This window comes from Odocoileus virginianus, chromosome 17 (genome assembly GCF_023699985.2).
Source record: "Odocoileus virginianus isolate 20LAN1187 ecotype Illinois chromosome 17, Ovbor_1.2, whole genome shotgun sequence".
NCBI classification, from domain to species: Eukaryota; Metazoa; Chordata; class Mammalia; order Artiodactyla; family Cervidae; genus Odocoileus; species Odocoileus virginianus.
In genome coordinates, this window is record NC_069690.1 from 50,725,016 (window position 1) to 50,743,789 (window position 18,774).

General features: G+C 53.8%; 1 protein-coding gene across 4 annotated transcripts in view; it reads left to right on the forward strand.

Annotated features, from left to right (window-relative positions):
• Window positions 1–18,774, forward strand: part of USP36 (ubiquitin specific peptidase 36) — a 32,955-nt gene that overhangs the window by 5,905 nt on the left and 8,276 nt on the right. For 2 of the 4 annotated variants that reach the window (XM_020896586.2, XM_070479846.1), the window contains 12 exons: window positions 717–978; window positions 1,426–1,647; window positions 4,602–4,712; window positions 5,708–5,810; window positions 8,733–8,818; window positions 9,259–9,329; window positions 9,964–10,046; window positions 11,507–11,618; window positions 13,778–13,918; window positions 14,713–14,813; window positions 15,678–15,816; window positions 17,915–18,553. In XM_020896586.2, coding sequence (XP_020752245.2) covers window positions 726–978; window positions 1,426–1,647; window positions 4,602–4,712; window positions 5,708–5,810; window positions 8,733–8,818; window positions 9,259–9,329; window positions 9,964–10,046; window positions 11,507–11,618; window positions 13,778–13,918; window positions 14,713–14,813; window positions 15,678–15,816; window positions 17,915–18,553 — 2,061 coding nt within the window. In that variant the 5' untranslated portion in view covers window positions 717–725. The other 2 variants (XM_020896587.2, XM_020896588.2) reach the window with 2 other exon arrangements.

Sequence of the window (18,774 nt, forward strand, 5' to 3'; positions counted from 1 at the left end):
TGCTACTTCTTGAAGAGATGACATCAAGGGGGTAGTCTGACCTCCTCGGGACCGTGTCTGCCATTTAGTGCTGTTCGTGGAGGCACTCTGTCTTTTTTGAGAGGAAAGGTGTGGATGCTCTGTCTGAGCAGTCTCGTGTCTTCCGCTTGCACTGTAGGGTTGGTGGCCAAGCCAGAGCTGCTTTCATGGGCCCTGGAGGGGATTTTCAGAGAAGGGACCGATCCCTAAGGCCCAAGAGGGGTTGTCAGAGAAGGGACCCATCCCTAAGGCGCAGGAGGGGGTTATCAGAGAAGGGACCCATCCCTAAGGCTCATGGGGGGGCGTTGTCAGAGAAGGGACCCATCCCTAAGGCCCAGGAGGGGATTTTCAGAGAAGGGACCCATCCCTAAGGGCAGGAGGGGGTTATCAGAGAAGGGACCCATCCCTAAGGCTCATGGGGGGGCGTTGTCAGAAGGGACCCATCCCTGAGGCGCAGGAGGGGTTGTCAGAGAAGGGACCCATCCCTAAAGCTCAGGAGGGGGTTATCAGAGAAGGGACCCATCCCTAAGGCTCATGGGGGGGCGTTGTCAGAGAAGGAACCCATCCCTAAAGCTCAGGAGGGGGTTATCAGAGAAGGGACCCATCCCTAAGGCTCATGGAGGGGGGTTGTCAGAGAAGGGATGCTTTGCTCCCAGGGCCCGCTTACCCACTGCTCTGTGTTCTTCCTCGTCCCCCAGTGATGCACCATGCCCATCGTGGACAAGCTGAAGGAAGCCCTCAAGCCTGGCCGCAGGGACTCGGCTGACGATGGGGAACTGGGGAAGCTTCTGGCCGCCTCTGCCAAGAAGGTCCTTCTGCAGAAGCTGGAGTTCGAGCCGGCCAGCAAGAGTTTCTCCTACCAACTGGAGTCACTGAAGAGCAAATACGTGCTGCTGAACCCCAGGACGGAGGGAGCTGGGTGCCACCGGAGCGGAGATGAACCGCCGGCCCGGAGACAGGGTACAGATGCAGAGGATGGTGCCGAGAGGGCCCAGCCGTGTGCTGACAGGCAGAGGGATAGAATGCTGACTGGTGGTAGGAACAGAAACACAGTGTGGTCAGTTGTGAGTGTCAGGCATGGGACCAGTAGGTTTTAGCCGCAAAAGTAACAGAACAGGGTTGGCCAGAGGGCGAGCTCTGTCTCGAGAGGTTCAGGAACAGGGCTTGGCGACGTGGGTGGGTCAGCGCCAGGGCCTGCTAACTCCAGCTGTCCTCGAAAACTCATCCACAGAGGGGCTCTGGGGCTCCAGGCCAAGGCCGTTGGGGAGAGCCGTGGGGCCACAGGCTTCCTCCTGGGCTCCAGAGTGGGGACCCAGGTACCCCCAGACGCCTCCTCCTGAGCGTGCGCCTGCGGGGTGTGCTGGGGCTCAGCCGTCAGGCCCTCCTCTCTCTCGTCCCCCACTCCAGGCAGCGAGCATGCCTACGAGAGCTGCAGCGACGGGGTCCCCGCGCCCCAGAAGGTGCTCTTCCCGGTGGAGCGGCTGTCGCTGCGCTGGGGGCGCGTGTACCGCGTGGGCGCGGGCCTGCACAACCTTGGCAATACCTGCTTCCTGAACTCCACCGTGCAGTGCTTGACCTACACGCCACCCTTGGCCAACTACCTGCTCTCCAAGGAGCACACGCGGGGCTGTGAGTGAGAGCGGGGCTGGGGCCTGCTGTTGCACACGCATGGCTCTGAGCGTGCCTTTGCCGCGGGGCCGCTGTGGGTGCTCAGGACCAGACTTTCTCTTATTTGGACAAACCCGCGTGCTCATGGTGCTGCCATTTGTAGCCTGGGTCAGATTTAGGAGTCAGGTTCATGCTGCGTAGTCACTGATAAATCCTAAATTTGAGGTGTGCCGGCTGCAGGATGCACAGTGAAGGAGAATCCAGGTAGAGTAATGGTCTCTAAACTGATCTGAAAATAATCACCTAAACAGAAAAAAGGGCTTTTGGAAAATAACCTCCAAAATACGTACATTCGATAATCACGTTTATTATAGTAGCACCGTTTTATGTGCATTATGAAATGTTCTCCAAAGTAGAAATTGAATATCGGTAAACTAAAGCTGAAAGAAAAGATAACTTCGCCAAACAGGATAGAACAGAAAGTCTGACTAGCCTTTCAACCATTAACAAAATTAAATCAGTGGTTAAGTTTTTTCCCCATGAAGAAAACACCAGGCTGAGACAGTTGACGAGTGAGTTTTATTGAAACTTTTAAGAGATCATTTCAGTGCTTCACAACCTCTTCCAGAGTAAAAGAAAGAGAAACTTCCTAGCTCATTCAGTAAGGTTCTCTTGATTTCAGTAACAAAATTAAACCAGCACAATACGAGAAAGAAAAATTACAGTTCCATCTCGTTCGTGAATATATATGTAAAAATTCTAGGTAAAATACCAGCAAATTCAGTAGTCTTGTAAGCACCGTGAGCAGCTTGTGTTCACCCTAGTAACGCAGGGATGGTCTGATGTCAGGCCGTCTCCACGTGTAAGTGTGGAGCGCAGCAGCTGCGGGAACACCCCAGAGGCCGGCCTGCTGGGTTCCATCCTGGTTCTATCGCCCAGTGGCTGTGTGTCCTTGAAAATTACCTGACCTGTCCCTCATCTGTGAAGTAACAATAATACCGCCTTCACTGTCACTGTAAAGCTTAAGTGAGTTACATAACATGCTTGGAATAATCCTTGGTGCACAGTAAGTTCTGCATGAAAGTATTAGTCTCTCAGCCGTGTCTGACTCTTTGTGACCCCATGGCCTGTAGCCTGCCCATTCCTCTATCCATGGGATTCTCCAGGCAAGAATACTGGAGCGGATAGCCCATTTCCTTTTCCAGGGGATCTTCCCAACCCAGGGATCAAACCCCAGCCTTCCACATTGCAGGCAGATTCTTGAATGTCTGAGCCACCAGGGGATCCCCAAGTTCTATGTACATGACTGCTAATCTTGCTGCCTCAGTTGCTATCACTTTATTAATAGATTGAGAGAGAAAGGTCACTTGAAAATAAATTTAAAAACCTCTTAGTAAAGTAGCAACAGAAAGATTTTTACTAATGTTTATAAAAGATATCTAGCAAAAACTACAAAAAAGCATTCCAGTTAGGAAAATAGCAGAAGCACATTTTTAAAGTAAGGAGAGAAGCAAGGAGGGCCGCTCTGTGCACTTGTGTTTGATGTTTGATGTGCTGGTCCCGGCCAGAGCAGTGACGCAGGAGACGAGGAGGGAGTGATGCTCTCTTTGGTTGAAAATTATGTTCCTGCAGCAGAAGTCATAGGCACATGGGAAGTTTGGAGGAATTCCCTGGCAGTCCAGTGGTTAGGATTCTGAGCTTTCAGTGCTAAGGGCCCAGGTTTGATCTCTGGTTGGATCTGTTTGGGAAGGTCATGCACTATATTTGAGATTACAGTAGCTTGTAGAACTAGAGATGTGCTTCCCTTTGGACCCAAAAGTGTATCTTGTAGGTGTATGCCTTAGAGAAAGCCACACCCATGCAGGAGGTGGGTGCAGGACCGTTCACCCCAGCGTTTGTGACTGCAGGAAGTGGGGTTTGACATGAGTGAGTAGGGGGCTGTGTGGGTGAACTGGGGTCCGGAGGGAGGACTAGAGGGCAGCTCGGTACAGTTTATAGAAAGTGGGCCTAAACGTGCAGCTGCAGTATGCCGGTGAGTGCCACGTGTGGAGCAGGGTGAATCCATGCCTGGGAACAGCGGTGACCCAGTTAGGGTGAGGGTCCCTGCTGCCAGAGGTCAAAGGACGGACAGAGGACGTGGGGAACGGGGGTGTGAGAGGCTGAGATGGGAGTTCAACTGTCACACCAGTGCTTGACTTAAAAATCGCCTAAAGTGGGGTGTTGTCTTTGCTCTTCTCTTTGTATTTAAGATAGTTCGTAATTAGAAGTGTAGCTAGAATCTGCCTGCCAGTGGAGGAGACGGAAGAGACGCAGGTTCAGTCCCTGGGCCAGGAAGATCCTCTGGAGGAAGAAATGGCAACCCACTCCAGTATTCTTGCTGGGAAATCCCGTAAACAGATGGGCAGGCTGCAGTCCACGGGGTCACAAAGAGTCAGACACGACTGAACACGCGCACACAGAGATTCGTGTAACACTGTCTAGCCTAACGCCTGGCGGAACAAACAGTTTATCTCCAGCAGGGGGCTCGCCCAGCCTGAGGGGCACCATCTGGCCAGCAGCCAACCGGTCCCGCGTCCACGTGGGTGTCCTCTGGGGCCGCAGAGTCGGGACAGGTAGACTGGGGCAGTGGGCGCCTGGGCTCTCCCCAGAGCTGGCTGAGCCCTGATGTCTCCTGGGGACAGCAGAAGTTCCCATGCTGAAGAGCGAGTGAAGGGGTGTCTGTCGGGAAGCCCGAAATGTTCTCTGCCATTGACCACGTGATGCGATTTGCAGGTCAGAGGACACGTTCTAAACCAAGCTTGGCGGCTCACACTCCTTGGGCTGGGTCTCACGGACAGACGGGTTCCTGGGTGCGGCCAGCCTTGCAGGGTGTGGGTGGGCTGAGGGGCTCTGCTCTCTGCCAGCCAGGAGGCTCTGTTGTCAGCTCTCCTGGGAGCTCCTGGGGCCCTACCATGACCGCCTGTCCCCACCCGCAGGTCACCAGGGCAGCTTCTGCATGCTGTGCGTCATGCAGAACCACATCATCCAGGCCTTTGCCAACAGCGGCAACGCCATCAAGCCCGTGTCCTTCATCCGGGACCTGCGAAGTAAGAGCGGCTTCCTCCCAGGGCGGGCGGCATTGCCGGGGGGTGCTGGGGGGGGCGGGATGGGGGCAAGCCTAGAGGCCTTGTGCACAGAGAGGTGCAGACTAAAGCTGGCCCTGGAGCCGGATGGACACGGGGCAGTCCATGGAGCCGGTGATGACCCCTGCCCCGGCCCCTTCCCCCAGGATCCTGCGGGGTCAGCCAGGCCAGGGGCTGTGTGTTTTGGGCGGGGAGGTAGGTGAGGAAGTGCTGTGAGGCCTTTTCTCAGCATCCGAGGAACCAGGGTCCATGTGCCCTGAAAGTCAGGTTTCTGTTTTGCTTGGCAGAGGTGGGCCCTTAGTTTTGTTGCTGTTGTGTATTTACGTATTTATCGGGCTGCACTGAGTCTTGGCTGCTGCTCGCAGGTTTTCTCTAGTTGTGGTGTGTGGGCTTCTCCTTGCAGTGGCTTCTCTTGTTGCTGAGCATGGGCTCTAGGGCCCACGAGCCTCAGCAGTTGGGGCCCGCAGGCTCTAGAGCTCGGGTTCAGTTGTTGCAGCACATGGGCTAGGTTGCCCATGGTATGTGGGATCTTTCTGGACCAGGGATTGAACCTGTGTCCTCTGCGTTGGCAGGCAGATTTTTAATCACTGGACCACCAGGGAAGCCCGCCCATTGGTGTTTTTGAAGCCTGTGTATGTTGTATTGGGCCGACGTGGTGGTGATCTGCCATGGTCTGTATTGGCTCCTGGAAAGCCAGCTTAATTAATTAGCGGAGCTCATATCCTTACCCCTGGGCATCCATTCGTGCTTTCTGTTACGTGTAGAGAGTCTCACTGGGAAGATAACGGCCATCAGGGAGGTGCCTGGGACGCAGGGCGTCCAGCAGGGCTCCCTTTCCTCACTGGGGTTTAGTCCTGGGTCTGCTAAGAGATGGCCACAAGACCAGCGGGAATGGGCCGTTCAGAGAGAAGGCAGGGGCTCTTCTCTGCTGGCCTGACGCTTCTTCCTTCCCTTCTTAGAGATCGCCCGGCACTTCCGCTTTGGGAACCAGGAGGACGCGCATGAGTTTTTGCGGTACACCATCGATGCCATGCAGAAGGCCTGTCTGAGCGGCTGTGCCAAGTACGTGCTCCCCTCCCCCGAAGCTGTCTCTGTGGATGTCTACTACCCTGGGCCCCTGAGCGGTCCAGCAGCGGATCCACCGCTTCCCCGGAAAGGGCCTCTCCTGCTGCGGGTCAGGTGGCGGCGTCTCTGCCCCATCAGCTTGTAGAGGCATATGCTCTAATAGATCTCTCCAAGGACTCCTGATAGGGGTTCTCCCCATTTTTTTAAAACCACCTTGTCATTTCAGTCCCATGGATGGGGCAGTGGGAAGTGTAATGTCTTTAGGAAAGAACTTGAAAGCCTGTGGGAAAACTCAAGGGTAAGGAGATGATGATTTTTGAGGTTCGCTCTCCCCAAATTTGAGAGCGTAGACCAGTGTTCCCTTTTGTGAAACAGCTGCTGTCAAGAATGTTTTTTGTATCATTCTTGGGTTTGTGGGTTCAGTTGAGAGGAAGCAGGCAGGAGGTGCTGCCTGGGTTTGGAATGGAACTGAGAATGGACTCTGAAAGTACGGCTGAGGAGTCACGACTGGAATGTCCTTCAGGAAGGTTGAGTTGAGCTGTAGCCGTGAGGCTGGGAAACCTCTGTTTCAGCGGGTGAGACTGATGGAGTTGAACCTGACCTGTCTTCTGGTGAAGCCGTCTGTCTTCGGTGACCTCGCCCTGGCTGGGAAGTGACCCTCCCCTCGGGAACACAAGCTGGCATTGTTTTGCTGGTGTTAGAGGTCCCCTTTCCCTATAATTCCTGGGAGTGCTTCTTGTGTTCTGGTTTATATATTTGTCGGTACAGGTCCCTTTCTGGGTGTTGGGCTGTTGGTCTCACATCTCAGCTGTCCCCGACACACACACACACACACACACACACACACACACACACACACGGGCTGTTGGTCTCACATCTCAGCTGTCCCCGACACACACACACACACACACACACACACACACACGGGCTGTTGGTCTCGCATCTCAGCTGTCCCCGACACACACACACACACACACACACACACACACACACACACACACACACGGGCTGTTGGTCTCGCATCTCAGCTGTCCCCGACACACACACACACACACACACACGGGCTGTTGGTCTCGCATCTCAGCTGTCCCCGACACACACACACACACACACACACACGGGCTGTTGGTCTCGCATCTCAGCTGTCCCCGACACACACACACACCCACACACACACACACACACACACCCTACACACACCCTCCACACACCCCCTGCCTGCTCCCCTTTCCCGTGCCACCCTACACACACACACACACACACACACACACACACACACACACACACACCCACACACACCCTCCACACACCCCCTGCCTGCTCCCCTTTCCCGTGCCACCCTACACACACACACACACACACACACACACGGGCTGTTGGTCTCGCATCTCAGCTGTCCCCGACACACACACACGGGCTGTTGGTCTCGCATCTCAGCTGTCCCCGACACACACACACACACGGGCTGTTGGTCTCGCATCTCAGCTGTCCCCGACACACACACACACCCTACACACACACACACACACACACACACCCTCCACACACCCCCTGCCTGCTCCCCTTTCCCGTGCCACCCTCCACACACACACACACACACAGACACACACCCTTTTTCTTTTCCCCAGTTCAGTGACCTTTCTCTCCTTTTGGTCATGTTATGTTAGTTTTAAGGCTCGTTCACAGTGGTCTTCGGTCTCTCATGCACTTGTTTGGGGTCTTCAGTTCACCTTGGAGTTTTGTCGCTGGCTGTTGCTGCTTCTGCTGCCCCCGGGGGCTGGTTCTCATTTTGTGCTGGAAGCGCCTTAGCTTTCGGATCCTAATGAGGATTTGGGGATTGGCCAGGTTCTTACTTCAGGCGCCCCCTTCTGGCCGCACAGCAAAGTGCACGCTGGAGTGGGTGGCTTTCATTCCAGACTCAGAAGGGGCGTGTGGCCTTGGTGATTTTTTGTTTCTTGTTTGAGACACTCCTTTTCCCCCTTTGTTCTCCTTACACTGCCTCCCCCGCCCCCCGAGGAGCCTGTCTGCCTTTGCTGCGCCAGGGGCTGCCCCCCAGCCACATCCGGCTGCCAGGACTCCCAGGAGCCTCCCCTACAGGAGGTGCCGCGCAGGCCTCGGGTCCCCTTGTCCCTCCCGTTTCCTCCTGACGCCCTCGGGCTCGGTGGGACGCTCGGAGGCAGTGTCTCGGCTGGCTTCTTGACCTGGCTCTGCTGTCCTGCTTCTGGGTAGTTGAATGTCTGCACTGTCCCTGCGTCCCGGCTGGGCCGAGAGTTTGTCCCCGTGTGGTCCTCGGGGTTCCTGTCCTGATGGCTCCCTTTGACCTGGGGGCATCCCACCCAGAGGGTCTGGGTGTGTGTGAGGTTATGTCCTTGCCGGTTTTTGGACCTATGACGTCCCTCCTTTGATGAGTGCTGGTGACAGTAGGTGGCAGTTGATTTTCCGTTTCCTAACTTTGCAGAGCCAGTCTGCTGACCCAGTGTTGGTCCCCCGTGTGTACTGGAGCTGTACTCCTTAGCCAGCTGCCCATGTGGGGGCAGCACAGTCATGAACAGTCCCGCGGCTTGGATGGGAGGCTGAGACCAGGGCGCCCTGGCTCGCTCTGCAGGGGCCGCGAAGTAGCCGCCTACGGAGAGAGGAGCAGGGTTAGCAGCACGCATGCAGCCTCCAGAAAGCGCGGTGTCCGCGCAGACTGAGGACAGAGCGGGAGTGGGGGGCACTGAGGTGGGGGTGGCCTGCAGGTCCATCAGGGCTCTTGCTCCCGGTGGAGGTGAGGCCACCTGCTGAGAGGGCAGGAGGGTGTCACACCGGAGGTGGCTGCTCTGGAGGAGACCTCCGGCAGAGCCGCCGCTGATGCAGGTGATGGCACGGGGCCTGGCGGGGATGCCCACCTGTTTCTCGGCCCCTGTCCTCCACCTGAAGGCCATGGCCTGTCTCCAGGTTGGATCGTCAAACGCAGGCTACAACCCTGGTCCATCAGATTTTTGGAGGCTATCTCCGATCTCGGGGTAAGTGGAGAAACGTCCTGTGTCCCTTCTGGCCGGGGATTAGAGTGTTAACCCGAAACCCTTCGCGTTGGTGCCCAGGCCGACCTGCTAGGCCCCCAAGGCCTCCAGCCTGGTCTGTGCCCTGCAGCCCCGCCTGCAGCCTTCCTGGGAAGGGGTTTGGAGCAAAGTGTCCAGAGCCTGTAGACACGCTGGTGTTGCTTTTCCTTGGACGCCATAGTTAATCAGATGTGGCTGCTGCCCTTGGTGTGGGGGTGAGCGCCCCTGGCCGGGCCAGCCAGGCATCTCAGGGTTTGCCCTCCTCTCTTCCTGAGCACTTCCCGTCCCGGGATCTCAGGGAGCTGGGAGCGTGCCTCCAGTTCTCGGACTTGAAAACCTGGGGGACTTGGGGGTGGTGGCCCGGGGCCCTGCATCCACCCCACCGTCCCCTTGTTCTCTCGCAGTGAAGTGCTCCATGTGCAAGAGCGTCTCAGACACCTACGACCCCTACTTGGATGTGGCGCTGGAAATCCGGGTACACACCTCATGCTGGTTGATGTTCATTTGCGTTAGGACTGGGAGGCCGGAGGGCAGAAAACCCAAAACATGAAAACCAATCAGGGCATGTGATCCAAATAGATCAGGAAAGCTACTTGGAATCCTACATTTTTGTGTATTTCCTGCTAGCCATTTTTCTCTGTGTTCCTTTTTTCTTTTTCCAAGAAGGAAGGGTAAAAAGACAGTTTTGTGCCCTCAGATGTGAATTGCGACCCCACTGAGTGCAGGGCTTGAGCAGGGAGGCCTGTGTGGTGTGGGCAGCTTCCACACAGAGGGCGCACCATTCCGAGCAGCCTTCCTCTGTCCCTGCTCTGAGGCTGCCAGAGCCGAGCTCACCTCAGCCTGAGGTTTGGATCAGACCCGCCGTGGCCGTGGTAAACTCCTGGGGCTATGATCCTGGTCCAGAGAGAAGGGGTAACAGCCTGGCTCCCCGTTGCCTCTGTGATGGGATGCTCTGACTCCCAGAAGGCAGCAGCTAGCAGGCCAATTCTTACGCAAGTGAAGTGCCGTGATTTGCTGCCTCAGCCTGAAAAAGACCTTACATTTGGCATTTCTGGAGTCAGCCTTTTTCTTCCACTGTTTACTGTACTCCCTGTTTCTGTCCTTCTCAGCAAGCTGCAAACATCGTGCGTGCTCTGGAACTTTTTGTGAAACCAGATGTCCTGAGCGGAGAGAATGCCTATATGTGTGCAAAGTAAGTTTCGGTTTGATTGTGGCCAAAAAGATCAAGCCAGCCAGCAAGGTAAAATACGTCACCTAACCTGACCTGGCTGCCGTCCCCTCCCTCGCCCTCAGAGGTGACCGCCATCCGTATTCTGACTCTCTCTTTGGCCAAGCCTTGTGGCTTGTGGGGTCTCGGTTCCCCTAGCAGGGATTGAACTCGGGCCACAGCAGCGACAGCGCTGAGTCATAACCACTGGACCGCCAGGGGACTACTGGCCACCATCCTCATTCTTGAGTGGGATAGTATGTCTTAAAACTAAAAGCCTCGAAACAACACAAATGATAGTTATGGTTGTCCTAGCTGCCACTTGTGTGGCAGTTACCCCAGGCTGGTCTCTGTTCTGAGGGGCTCACGTGCACGTGCGTGTGAGGCAGAGCCTGTTGTTACCCCCATTCCACAGGAGGAAAAACTGAGGCCCAGAAGTGGGGTGATTACACGTGGAGGCCATCCTGCCGCTTCGATGAGCCATGCCCTGCAGCTTCCGTTTTGGACTTGAGTGGTCTTCGGCATTTTTCCATTTCAGCAGACATGACTCTAACCTTCTCTTTAGGGTTGTACAGTCTCTGTGGGTTTGTTACCTTACTTATAGGTCATTTTTTGGTTTCAGCAGGCGTGACTCTAACCCTTCTTCTCTTTAGGGTTGTATAGTCTCAGTGTGTGGGTGTGTTACCTAATATCCAGGTCATTAAAAGCCATAATCACTAAAGAAAGTTTCTCTCCCTGTGTTTTTTTAGGTTTATGATTCTGTGCCAGAACCCTGCTTTTTGTCCCTCTCGGTTCACGCCCCTTAGCTCTAGAGGCTGTTCACTTTGGCCTCTATCTTCTCCCCCTTCATTTCCTCTTCTTCTGGCTTTGCTTTTGGTGATTTCCTGCCTGCCTGTTTATCTCTTGGCCACATCTGCTTAAATTTGTTTTTTCCTGTGTTAGCCCTGTTATTTTTCCATGCCTCTGACTTAGTCTCCCGGTGGGAAAAGTACTTCGTTTTTGTGTTAGAATCTCCGCCTTTTTTCTAGTCCTTGTCCTGCTGTAACTTTCCTTTTCTTAAGTGGTGTTGATTTGACTTTTAGGGGTGCAGAGGGCACAGTCTCATTCAAGAAGACTCCTTGTTGAAGAGCAGGTCCCAGGAGACTTCCCTGGTCCAGTGGTTAAGAATCCGCCTGCAGGGCAAGGGGCAGGGGTTCCATCCCTGGTCGGGGAACTGAGATTCAAGTCTGAGAGCAGCTAAGCCCTTGTGCCACAGCTAGAGCATCCTTGCACCACAACGGAAGCTCCCACTTGCTGCCAGTTGCTGCCACTAAGACCTGAGGCAGCCAAATAAGTAAAAATTAAAAAAAAAAAAAAAGCAGGTCCTGATGTTCTGCTACTAACCTTGTGAAGACAGCAGTTCTCAGAGCACAGGCCAATAGCTCTTCCTCTCCCCTTCCTCGCAGATGCAAAAAGAAGGTTCCAGCCAGCAAGCGGTTCACCATCCACCGGACGTCCAACGTCCTGACGCTCTCGCTCAAGCGCTTTGCCAATTTCAGTGGGGGGAAGATCACCAAGGTGAGCCCTCGAGCCAGTGCCCTGGACCTCATAGTCGGCACTTTTTAAAATTCAGATTCCAGGCTCTGTTTCAGAGAGAGTAGATTCAAGTCTCTGGAAGCCAGGGTCCAGGAGCCTGCATATCTGCAAAAATCCCTAAACGATTGTTAGGCAGTCAAGTTCAAGAACCTCTTTTTTTCCCCCAAACTCTGCCTGTGCTTGGGGTGTTCCTGCAGTGGAGGGTCCAGGTGGCTTTAAGAATCAAGGTGACGAACGCCGCGCTCTGTAGCTCCCGTCTCCCGTGTCCCATTTGTCCCCGGAGCAGGTGCAGCCCTGGCTGTGCTTTGTGGAGCGTAGAGTAAAAGGTTTCTGCGGAGTGGTGGTGCAATAGACAGTGCCTCGTTTCATAAGGGTCTGAAGACCTGTTCTCAGCTGCTAGGGCCTAGCTGTGTGATTTCGGGCAAGGCGCTTGTCTCAGTTTCGGTGTCCTCACTGGTGGTGGTGGGGGCTTGTTTAGGTCGGCATTTCCCAAACTGCTGTTCTGCAGGACAGTAGCATGGTACTCTGAAAGATGTTCTGTGTTCAACTGAGCTTGGGAAACGCCGACTGACGTTAAAATAATTCTTTTCTTTTTTTTATTATTAATTTTATTTATTTTGGCTGTGCTGAGTCTTGTTGCTGCTTGGGCTTTTCTCTAGTTGCGATGCTCGGACTTCTCGTTGCAGTGGCTTCTCTTGTTGCAGAGCACAGGCTCTAGGGCACCCGGGCTTCACAGGTTGGGGCACGTGGGCTCAGTAGTTGAGCACAGGCTCAATAGGTGGGGCACGCGGGCTTAGTTGCTCCGTGACATGTGGGATCTTCCTAGAGCAGGGATTGAACCTATGTCCCCTGCATTGGCAGGCTGATTCTTTACCACTGAGCCACCAGGGACGCCCCTAAAACAGTTGTTTTTAATCGTAGGCCTCCTCAGAGCCTTTATTAAGCTGTGTTGCATTTTGAATTTCCCAGGGGAATTTATTATGATTAATAAAAGACCCAATTGTTGAGGGAGTCACTCATTCCTCCGTTTTACTGACACTCGCGTGTTTACATTGCACTACGCCATGTGAGGCTCTAGGAAATCAGGGGGAGATGATCAGTGCTGAATGAGGTCACGTTGCTTCTGCCCAGAGGAGCTCACGTTTCACCATAACACCTCCTGAAACCAGTTTGCTGTTAGAACACAGTTTGAGAGACACTGGCCTGTGTGATTTCGGCCCTCTGTCCGGCAAGACTAGACTGGGGCTCCTGAGCCTACTGGGTGTGTTTGCCTTGAAGATTTCTGAGACTGTCAATAGATGAGAAAAGACATGTAGGTGAATAGTATGACATTCTGTTGAATTAAAGAAGCCAGACACAAATAGGTACTGACTATATGAGCCCCAGGAACAGGCAGCAGTAACGCTGGCCATGGGCTCGGAACAGGGGTCCCAGGATGGGGGCATTCCCTGGGCAGAAAGGGGTTTTCTGGGCCCATGTCTCTCTCTAGAATGGAGCGTGGGTTGCCATCAGTGGAGGCGGGTCAGAGCTCAGCAAACTGTAAACTCCTCAGAGTTACGTTTTTCGCTCCATGTAAATTGTGCCTCATTTTTTTAAAAAAACCTGTGTGAGCACAGGCAGTAATTGCAGTACATTATACCCCTATCGTTCAAGGCTCACTTTCAATAGTATTTTCTTATGAAAGATTGTTCATTCCTGAAATAAACTTTGACGTGACCTTTGTCCTGATCCATTAAAATTTTAACTTGCCGTTGCAATTGCCCATATGGAGTCAGCCTGTTTTTCTGAAGCCCTGGGTCCCTGCCCTGTCCCCTGCCCTCCCCTCAAAGCCTTCTGTATGGGGACGGGCAGGAGAACGAACAGCTCTCCTCCTGTATGTGGGACCCAGGTAGCAAGAGAACCAGTCTGGGCGTACGGCCGACACAGGAGACCGCAAATCGCTTGCCGGGACAATGAAGTAAGAGTTTCTCAGAGAAACTCCCTTAAAAAGGATGCATTTTCTGCTTTCTTTTTAAACCACTGACCAGAAGAGGCCCCTGCCTGTCACACCACATCGTTCAAGACCCACTGATGGGGAGGGTGAGTAGACCCTTACTCTCAGTGGTGAATTGTAATTGCCTGTTCCTTGGCTCTTCCAACAGGATGTGGGCTACCCAGAGTTCCTGAACATCCGCCCGTACATGTCCCAGAGCAGTGGCGAGCCTGTCATGTACGGGCTGTATGCGGTCCTCGTCCACTCGGGCTACAGCTGCCACGCCGGCCACTATTACTGCTACGTGAAGGTCCGTGGCTCTGGTGTCGGCATCCGGCGGCCTCGGGGGGGTGGTGTGTGTGCTGCCTCCTGGCCGGCGGGTGAGGAGAGGCAGGTTGGCGGTGCCTGTTTGCGCAGCTCCAGGTGGGCCGTCATTACACTCTGGGAAGTGGCCCTGTTTTGTGGTTACGTCCAGGTCCTATTGCTGCTTCTTCATGGAGCACAAAGACATCCTTCTGACCTGTCCCACTCAGTTTGGTCCCACTTTTGAAGGCCTTGCAGTGAGACACAAAGGAGGCTACTTTCGGTACCCTGTTCTTAGACCCTTGAAGAAGTCTCAGAAGGCCAGATGTTGGTGGGAGAGGCTGTGCCAAGCAGACCTTCCAGAAGACCCTTCAGGAGGGAAAGCTTGCATCTTTGGGGTTCCAGGAAGGATGGGGGGCCCAGCACACTTGGGGTGCATATTCAGAGTTAGCTATTCGGCATTTTTGTGGGAAATCATTGGAAAAGACCTTGATGCTGGGAAAGATTAAGGGCAGGAGGAGAAGAGGGCAACAGAGGATGAGATGGTTGGATAACATCACCAACTTCACGGACATAAGTTTGAACAAACTCCGGGCAATAGTGAAGGACAGGGAAACCTGGCGTGCTGCAGTCCTTGGGGTTACCAAGAGTCAGACATGACTAAGCGACTGAATAACAGCATTTGCTAACTCAAACTCAGATATATGTGGCAGTTGAAAGGTTTGTTCCTTCCCTTGTTAAAAGTAAGGATCACAGAAGTGTTGATCATTTGGTTTTCATCCTCACCCTCTGCTGCTTCAGGCAAGCAACGGACAGTGGTACCAGATGAATGACTCCTTGGTCCATGCCAGTAACATCAAGGTGGTTCTGAACCAGCAGGCCTACGTCCTCTTCTACCTGCGGTAACCGATTCCCCACTCCATCCCCTCTCCCCAGAGCCCGCACCTCCACTCTCGCCCTGACCAGCCTCCCTGGCCTTTTCCTGTGTGAAAGTAACCGAGAAATCTGAAGGACGGAAGAGCTGTCCTCCGGCCAGTCATGGGTAATAGAGCGCGGCCACCGGGAAGGATGCTTAGACTGCGTCTGCCTGGCTGCTGAGTCAGAGCCAGAGCCCGAGGGAAGGTCGGAGTGCAGTCCATCTGCCCCACGTGGGGGTGACTTGGCACATAAATGGGAAGGCTGTCTGGCATTTTACGCTATTGCCCCCGATTAACTGCACTCCGTCTGGGTATTGGCTCGCCCCCACCCCGTCCTCTGGGGGGTTGTGGTCCTGGTGGGCAGGGAAGTGGGTCAACAGAGGGTGGAGGCCTCGGGAGGTGCATCTTCCCGGGACTGGTGGTCACCCACCTGGAGGATGAGGACGTGGCAAAGGGTGGTATTCTGCTGCTTCAGGCTGACTTTTTAATAAACTGAGAATCTAGCTTTGGAAGAGCTCTCGAGTGATTTGCTCTCTGCTTATATTGAGTGACCTCCAGAGCTATGTAGTAAGTTCTCGTGGTCTGCCTTTGCTTGGTCCCCACCGCTTTTTTTTTTTCTGGCCGTGCCACTTGGCTTGAGGGACTCAGTTCCCAGATCAGGGATTGAACCCAGGCCGTGACTGTGAAAGCCCGGAATCTTAACCACTGGGCCACCAGGGAACGCCCTGCTTGCCACCCCCCATGAAACTGTAACCTTGACTTTGGTATTCTGATTTCTCCTCTCTCACTTTGAGTCAGGCCTCTGCAGCTTCAGTAAGGCATCCCTGCCTCCTTCTGTCCCTTTGACAGGATTCCAGGCTCTAAGAAGAGTCCCGAGGGCTCCATCTCCAGGACGGCCTCCTCCTTTGCCAGCCGCCCCGGCGTGGTTCCGGACCCTGTCCGGAAGAATGTCAGCAATGGGACCGCAGCCTCCCCAGTGACCGGAAAGGTACTTATTTAAGAGGATCGATGGAAACCTCGCTGTCCTTGCGGCCAGTGCCTCTCAGAGTATCATGGAATGCCCCCCTCCCCGCCCCGACCTCTGCACACTGAGGGACTTGGCCCAATTGAAGGAGAGCACAGATGGCTGTCCTGCTCTGTTCCATGTTCTTTCTGAAGCAGGTTACGGGGCCGATGCTGGTGAGGAAGAGGGAACAGTGGATAGAAAATGCAGCTCAGCAGATCAAGACTTAGCTGCCAGCTGCCTTACACAAGTGCAATGACAGGTCCCCCAAGCACACCTTAAGTACCTGGGAAAAATACTTTATCCCCACATTTTAATACTGAAAGTGTGAGTAGTTTGTACCAGGGTTAATTTCCTGATTTTGATAGTTATACTACGGTTGTGTTAAGAGAACGTCCTTCCTTTCTTCTGAGGAATACTTGGTGTTTATGGAGGTAAAAGGATGTCTTTTGTTTAAAATTTACTCAAGTGGTTTGAAAAATATATATGTATATACACATGCATATGTTGATATGTATATGGAAGGAGAGAGAGCCGGAAACTTAATGTGGTAAAGTGTTAATGATTAAGGGATATCCCTTGAAGTTTTTTTTTGTATGTATTGGAAATTTCCTACTAAGAAAAAGTTAGCTCAGTTTTATTACCGAGGTAAGTAGCAATTTCCTTTATTACAACATAATTCGTAATTCAAAACTGGAACAGCTGTCTCTGTTGACTGCTTCTGTGATCCCAGTCTGAAGATAAATCCAAACCCAGACTGTCAACGGTCTCCACAGCCTGCAAGGTTTTTAGGCTTTTACGAAAATCTGTTTCCCTGCCAGTGTTCAAGAAAATAGAAGTTGAAATAGAAACATTGGAATTGACACAGCAGTGATGAGCTGTGACCCAGTTGCAAGGGTGATGGTCACTCTGACCAGAGCAGGAAAGCCAGAAGCCTCAGTCACTGCTCAGAGGAACAGCAAGGAGTGCAGGGGTACCTGAGGGTGAGCATGGGTAACCCTGGGTTAGGCTGGGTTAGCAAGGCCACTCCACTGACAGTGTGTGTTTTCATTACGAAAGGAACTTTCCAAATACACTGCAGTTGCCCAGAAGTCATTTTACTTTAAATAACATTGTATGGTCCCAGGTACTTAAACGCTCAACAATTGAACAGGTTGTGTAGCACAGTGGGAAGGTGTATTCCCTTTAGGAAGAAGATTAATAAAGAAATCATGATCTAAGTGACTTCAAGTCACTCTGTGGCCTGTGCAAAGGATACGGGTGCTTAATGATTCAAAGTAGTATCAATTTAGCAAACATTTTGGGAATACCTCATTGCTGGTAAGAGGATAGTAAATTCAGTGTGGCAATATGCATCCTAATTTATGAAAATACTAATAGCCTAGTCATTCTATTTCTTTAAAAAATGAGTATGGAGTACTAAATACAGGAGAAGATTCAGTTTTTTGATTATTCATTGACAGGTAGTTACTAAGCGTAGGACCTTGACCTGTTGGGAGGGGGAGGTGACTGGTCACGGTGAGTGGCCCTGGTGCAGGCCTTGGGGAGCGTTTCAGGGTGTGGGTGGTATAGACCCGGGTGTGACGGTGCTGTGGAGAAGGATGGGGCACTTAGCCCCCAGCTGGTCATTTCAAGGCTACCTGGAGCCAGTCTAGTTCCTAAGGTCTTCGCACGGTGAGCTGTCTGCTAGTCAGACGTCACAGACCTGTGTTGAGGGCCCGAGTATGCACGTGCTGCCGTGCATGGTTGGAACTGAGGGGCCCGTGTCGGCAGAGAAGCCCATAGGGAAGGACACTAGCATATCAGTCGGGTTATGTTTAGGGGATGGATGGAACTTGGTAAATTTTTTCCCTTTACACTATTTTTGTATTTCTCAAATCCTGATGAAAATGTATAGTGATGCACACCCATTTGTGCAGAACTCAGGAACTGCTGAAAAGAAGTAGCGATGCCTGTATCGTGTGCCCGTGTCAATAATTTGTTTGGAGTGGCTCCTCCAAAGCTCCCACCTGCTGCCTCCTTGTGGGGGCTGTCCCCGCTCCCTCTAGCTTTGACCACATCCTCTGCTTTGCTCCTCTCTTAGAGACCAGACCCTGTGACGATGAAGAAGCCACAGACCCCCGAAGAACTTGGGGTGCCCATTGCCAGGAACGGCTCCGTGTTGGGTCTGAAGTCTCCTAATGGATATGCTCTTCCCAAGCCCCCACTGGGGTCCCCTTCCCCAAAACTCTTCAAGACACCCACCCACGCGCCAGCCATTCTGGATGAGCCTGGAAAGAAAGTCAAGAAACCGGCCTCCCTACAGCATTTCTCCCCTCCACCCAGCGCCAGTGCGCCGGGCGGCAGCAGGAGCGAGGGTCGCAGGCCAGGCTCCTGGGACGGCCGGGCCGCTGTCTCTACCTCACCCCGGGCCCCAGCTGCAGGGACCCCCAGTGGGCTTGGGCTCCAGGCGGGTGACGAGGGCCCCACTCCTAAGGGGGGGGGCTCCAGCCCTGAACACCCCACCAGCAGGCCCCCCCAGGCCCCCCGGAGCGGAGCCGCCCCCCTCGGAGATTCTCAGGGAACCCACTCCACCACTGCCGGCCCTGCCAAGGTGCTGCCGGCCCGACAGGACCCCGAGCCGGAGAAGGCCAAGTGCCCCATCCCAAGCGGCGCCAGCCCCGAGCCAGCCAACGCCATGTCTCCTCCTCCGGCCAAAAAGCTGGCCCTCTCTGCCAAGAAGGTGGGTGTGTGGGAGGCTCGACCCCGAAGGGTGTTGGTAGGAGCCAGGAAGTGGGGTTGCTTTTAGCTTTGGGGAGGGCGGTGAGACAATGGCTGAGGGCGTCCTGCAGTGTTGGAGGGACACGGGAGCTGTCCTGGTGCGGGCGGGGGCAGCAGCAGTGTGATCAGATGAGACTGGGGGCCGATGGGCCTCCATTTCTGTGGACAGATGTCCTAAGGGAG